Source organism: Myotis brandtii, unplaced genomic scaffold (assembly GCF_000412655.1).
Source record: "Myotis brandtii unplaced genomic scaffold, ASM41265v1 scaffold691, whole genome shotgun sequence".
Classification (NCBI taxonomy): Eukaryota; Metazoa; Chordata; class Mammalia; order Chiroptera; family Vespertilionidae; genus Myotis; species Myotis brandtii.
In genome coordinates, this window is record NW_005370704.1 from 1,021,347 (window position 1) to 1,027,369 (window position 6,023).

General features: G+C 64.5%; 1 protein-coding gene across 1 annotated transcript; it reads right to left on the reverse strand.

Annotated features, from left to right (window-relative positions):
- Nucleotides 1–6,023, reverse strand: DPH7 (diphthamide biosynthesis 7; the record flags this gene model as incomplete). The annotated part of the gene is made up of 9 exons (XM_014529693.1): nt 1–466; nt 1,652–1,824; nt 1,966–2,031; nt 2,114–2,183; nt 3,060–3,232; nt 3,616–3,710; nt 4,958–5,045; nt 5,411–5,541; nt 5,919–6,023. Coding segments are annotated over 9 exons (1,320 nt in total), but the record flags the coding sequence as incomplete, so codon positions are not given.

Here is a 6,023-nt window from a genome sequence, read left to right on the forward strand (position 1 = left end):
TTCACGGCACGGTCTTTATGATCCCCAGCCGGGGCCTGCCCCCCGGCTCAGCTGCTCTCCCACCCCCAGAGGTGAAGAACGCAGTCGTAGAAGGAGCAAGTGGCCAGCAGGTGGATGTTAGGGTCTGCTTCCATGCCCGAGTCACAGACACAGATCTTGGTCCTTGGGCTGTGCAGCTGGCTGCTGCCCTTCCTCACGTCCTCTGTGGACGGCCGGGGAGGAGTCCTTTCCTTGCTTCCACTCCCGTCGTCGGTTGGACTGTCAGGACAGGCAGGTCCCGGCCCCTGGTCTCCAGCCTCGTCTTCTGTTCCGGCTCCTGGGTCGCTGCCGGACAAGGACCCTGAGGGGGATGATGGCTGGGCCTTGGGCTGACGGCAGAAGGTGAGCCAGGACCAGTCGGCCCCGTACAGCAGGGAGCTGGGCAGCGTGTGGGACACAGAGATCGTGCACGTGTCCTGCTTCTTCTCTGGACGGAGACAGAACAGGAAACGCAACGTTACGCAGAGCCGGTCTCGTCCACCCCTCCGCCAGCCCTGCCCGCCCTCACCGTCATGCGATGCGGACAGAGGTGAGCTGACACCAGGCGTGATGCGCCGTGCACCTGAGAGCACTCGGCCTGGCTGGCAGGACGTGCGCAGCTGAGGACAAAGGAGCTGCCCGTGGAGGGAGAGGGAGAGGGGGAGGCAGGAGAAGCGGAACAAGCACACGTGCGGCGGAGGGAGAGCAGGGCTCCTGTGAGGAACCACACACGAGGGACGAGGGGACGGGCCGGGGCGTGCGACCAGGCGGGAGGGTCACCCCCGTCAGCGTCAGCGTGCTCAGCTCGCAGAGTCTGAACACCAGCAGTTTCCTGGTGGTGAGTTGCTATGGCAACTTTGAGGCTGGAGGTGGGACTGGGAAGAGGCCAGGCCTCCATCCAGAAGGCACAAAGCTGCGGAAGGTCTGAGAGCAACACGACCAGAAGAAGAAATGAGTGGTCTCCAACCCTGAGGGGGTCCCGGGTCCAGGGCAGGGCCGAGGCTGGCAGGAGCCGCTGGGGGAAGCCAGGGCCAGTGAGGGTGTGAGCGCAGAGCGCCGTCACCAGCTGGAAAGTCACAGCCCCGGAAGGGTGGCTGCTGCTGCCTCCCACGCGCAGGGGTCAGGGGCACAGCGACCTGACTCGCGATCAGAACTCGCAAGGACCAAGCAGGGCCGCAAAAGCCAGGGCGATGCCTGGCGAGTCCCAGGACCTGCCACAGCACACGCTGCAGGAAGGCCCAGCAGAGCTGGCGGGACCGGTGCTGGTTCCGCCCACAGTGAGTCAGTGAAGCATGTTTGGGGCCCCAGGCCACACAGACCACACTGCGCGCCGGCAGGAAGAACAGGCAGAAGGTGGGCCAAGTGACAAGTGCGCAGGCTCCTGGCACAGAGGTCCCCAGCGATGCAGAAGGTTCCAGAACACCCGGTGGCGAGGAACGTGACAAGTGCGCAGGCTCCTGGCAGAGGTCCCCAGCGATGCAGAAGGTTCCAGAACACCCCAGCTGGTCAGGGAAGAGCTGCAGGGCAGGGCCCAGTGCTCACAACTGAGACTCGGGGGCGATCCCAGCCGGGCCTGGGGACCTGGGGTGTGCGGGGCTCGGTGGCTGCGGCAGGAGCTGGGAGCCCCACTCACCCGTGGCCTGCTGGCAGTCGATGACGCTGAAGCCACCGTGCATGCAGGCCGCCAGGAGCAGGTGGCTTTGCAGGGGGTGCCACCGGAGCCTCCACACCCCGCCCTGCACAGGCACGTCTGCGAACGGCTGCGTCATGTCCCGCGCGTCCCACAGCAGAACGTGCTCGTCGTAGCTGAAACCCAACAACAGGGCCCCAGTGCGGGCACGTCTCCCGGGAGCCCGCCCCACTCACCAGGACCCAGGACCGAGCCCCCGCCCACACCCGCACCCTGGCCCCATGGCAGGAAGGACCCAGGAACCGCCGCGGCCTCACCTCCCCGTGGCCAGGATGCCCTCCTGGTGGGGGTTACTCTGGATGCTGCACACCCCCATGCGATGTCTGTAACCAAAGGGCAAGACCTCAGCAGGCGCAGGGCAGGCGGACGCGGCGCTGTCACAGCCTCTGCCGGCCCTGGGTTTACCTCCTGCTGGTGAACGTAGGTGTGTCAGGTGCCCTGGTGTCCCAGCCTCTCAGCAGGCCGTCGTCCCCACCTGCGGGAGAGAAGCACCACTGACGGGGGCCCTGGAGCAGCAGGTGGCCGTGTCTCAGGGAGGGAACTCGAGTCTGAGGGGCGACTTTTCCTGGGGTTCCTGGTTGCCACCAGACTGAAGAGCACCCCTGAGCCACAACTGCCTTTAGACTCAGGCGCCTGCAGGGGAAGAAGGGACGGCTGGTGAGGAGCCAAGCAAGATGGGCCGAAGGAGCCGCGGCCAGAACCTTGGCAGGAACGGCTCTGGTGGGGGTGCCCAGCTCCTGGGTCTGACAGAACAGCCTGCCTCTCCTCCCAGCCGCGACGGAGAAGGAATAGGTCGGGTATTTGCGTCCTGCACGTCCAGCCGCTCCTCTCCTGTCCCCCCAGAGACCAAGGCCACCACCTCCGGGGAGAGAACCTGCCTGGGTCAGAGGCTGCACAGGCCACCGTTCCCTTCTCATCCCCAAGTCGCAGCCCCAGGAAGTCGACCCATCTCTCCCTTTCCCCTTCATTCAGGAAGGTAACCCCCCATAAAGGCAGCAGCAACGCGAAATCCAGCTGCTGAGCCAGCCCGGGACTCACAAGCACCGGCCACGCCGGGGCCTCCGCCGACTCCGCGCAGACAGCACCGCAGAGGCAGGGCTCCCGCTGCCACTGCCCGGTCAGCGCCACCCAGGCCCGCAGATCCTGCAGCGGACGCCGCTGTGCTGAGAGGTGGGGACCAGCCACAGCTTTGGCCCCAGAAAGCGCATTCTGCACACAAGGTCTCAGATCCCAGCGAGGCCAGGGTCAGGGCCCGACCGCCTCGTGTGCTCGCTCCTCCCAGCGCACGTTTGGTGTTCCGAGAGGGAGCGTGATGCCGACGTGTGACCGCCGCCCAGCGCAGGAGACCCACCTGAATACACCACGTCCGTCTGCCAGTAATTGAAAGCTGCAATCCAGGCCTCGAAGCTGTGGGCCTGCCAGGTGGCCACCTCGTGCAGCCCGGACCCCGCCTCGTCCAGCTTCAGGAGGTGCAGCTGGCCCTTGGAGTCGCTGCTGATGATTTTTAAGGGCTGGTGACTGGTCCTAGACACAGGGGAGCAACGGAGAACCCGCTGAACTTCACCCAGACCCAAACTCATCACCTCTTCAGGTTCCCAAGCAGTGACACGCTGTGCCCCCCAGCCTGTCCTGGGCGAGGCTCTGCATGGCCTGGCACGTGGCTCATTGTAAGCAGGTGCCTGGGCACCTGGCAGAGCGGAGCTCCCACTCAGCCTGTGGACATGTCAGTGTCAGCCTCTCCTGGTGGAGACACTGCCCTTCATCTAGAAGGCTGGCATTTCCGTCCTTTTGGGGGGCTGGCGTGACACCCCCGGGTCTGGGGAGCCGCAGCCGGGGCAGCACAGGTGGTGCCAATGCTCCCGCGTGAAAGCAGGAATGAGCCATGAGCTCGAAGACGGGGCCCTTACCTTTCCGCCTTCCCAGTGGACCAATCCAGGGACAAGGCCAGACACTGCTTGCTCAGGGCAAAGCTGGCAAACGGCTGCAGGGTGTAGGTGGTCTCCTGGGGGAGAGACCGCGTCAGGGCGGCCCGGGACCCTGGAGGTCAGCCTCCAGCTCCGGCGGCCGCCACGCCCTCTCGCCCTCCTTCACTCCCAGGTGAAGGTCTGCACTCACTGGGAGACCCGAGAGCTCACACACCTGCGGGAGGGATTCCCAGCCGCGACCTTGGGGAAGCAGGCCTCCCTCCTCAGCCCCTTGCTGCCCGTGCTCCCCTCCCGCCCCCCAAGCTCTCACTCCCCTACGTGGCTTGGAAGGGCCCTGGTGGCCGCCCTCAGCTCCCCAGGCTGCTGGGCCTTCAGAGACACAGACGACACTTTCCTCTGGGTTCCTTTTCAAAAGCCACGACTGGCCACGAAGTGCTGTCTCTCTCCTAAGATCCACGTAGGTTTTATTACGCAACCTGGACCGCTTAACTCCACCCACAGGCTCCCAGCAGTTGCCCCTCAGGCGGCTCCCGGTTTAGGGCTCCTGCCTCGATCCGGTCCCTGGGTCCCGTCTTCCTCCCTCATTCCCAGGACAGGCTGCTGCTCCCCGAGGCCAGGAGCAAGGCCTTTCCACCGGAGCCCTCCGCTGCCACGAACCCGAACCGGCGCCCCTGGGCCTCTGCTCCAGCCCTCTCGCCGCAGGCCGTGTGCTCCAGAGCAGGCATGGCCCTGGGGGCTGTCCACTCCCCTCCCCGCAGGACTCGCATCGGTCAGGGCTGCTGTCAAACACTCAGCAAGTCCCCGCAGTGGTCGTGTGCTCTCCCAACTGTCGCTGAGAAGGGCCAGTCCCACATAAGAGTCACTGCTGTCCGGCCGGTGCGGCTCAATGGTTGAGCCCCGACCTATAAACCAGGAGGTCATGGTTGTGGGCTCGATCCCCAGTGGGGGGCGTGCAGGAGACAGCTGATCAGTAATTCTCATCATCGATGTTTCTCCCTCTCCCTTCCTCTCTGAAATCAATAAAAATATATTTAAAAAAAAAAGAAAGAAAGAAAGGTGGTCCAGGCTCTCCTTACAGAAGACCTTTCAGACCCATCGACAGGTAAGCCAGCAGCCTGTCGCTTCAGCCCTTCTGCGGGTGACACGTAAGTGACCTCCTCTCCGAGTGAGAGGCAGAACCCGATACCTTAAAGCGGGCTGTGCGCTGCCTTAGACCGCTGCGTGCCAGACTTCCGGCAGAAAGTAACCCCCGAAGACGCTCCCTCCCAAACCCTCTCCATCGCGTTCCCTCCAGCCCCGAGGACGCCCGTCCCCAGCCACTAACCTTGGATCCCAGCAGCTGGTACAGCCCTATGAGCCCATCAGCATCAGCCACAGCCAAGAGGGCATGGCCGGCCACCGGGACATGGCACCTGAGGCGGGAGTTCACGTGCCAGTCAGAACGGGACACAGGACAGCATAGTGCACCCCAGGAACTTACCATTCACACGGAAGCCCCTACACTGTTTTGGAGCCTACAACCCCGTTCCAACAAGATTCCCAGCTGACGAACCATAACACCAGCACCACTTCTCAGAACGATCCTGACTCTGGGGCTCGGAGATCCACAAAGGAAATGAACCCCAAGGCTGCATCACCCCGCAAGTGCCCGCAGGTGGGCAGGACAGCAAAGAGACAAGCCACAGCTCAGAGGCTGCCCGTCTGTGGGGTGCTGCCAGGCATCGGGCTTCCTGCCAGTGACAAGATACAGGCCATGGGGCTGCTAGCGAGTTCGTACCATTTCATGTCCAGGATGGCAGCCGTGTCTGTTCTCTGGATCTCAGCCACAGAGCAAGCAGAGTGGTCATTGCAGCTGTACAGGTAGAGACGGCCCAGCCGGGCCTGAGGCTCAGGGACGTCCTGCTCGCTCTACAAAGGATGCAGAGGTGTCCAGGTGACCCTGACCCAGGCTGCCGGTGGGGCCGGGGCGAGGGAAAGAGGTGGGGAGCGGATCCTGCCTGCGAGCTGCCCCCACTTTCTGAGCTGGAGAATGTCCCTCCCACGGGCGTGCGATCTGCGGGCCCAGCGCAGAGCTTCCTACACCAGCCAACGGGGCCAGCTGAGCTCAGGGCCGCGCAGGGCAGTCCTGGCGGAGGCCTGCGTCCGGCGCCAGCTGTCACCCCCCAGGGTCCGGTTGGGCCCCCATGTCTGCTCCCACAGATGGGGTGCAGTCCCTACACAACCCCACTTCCTCTTTACTGGAGACTTGACCCATCAGCTGGAGCCGCGCTGCACACAGGGCCTACCCCCAGCCACAAGGCCCACGTCGCACCGCCGCCTCCTGGGACTCCACAGGAGGCGCCTTTCAGCTCCCCGGCTGCAGAGAGGTCTGGCCATGGGGGCGGGGGTGG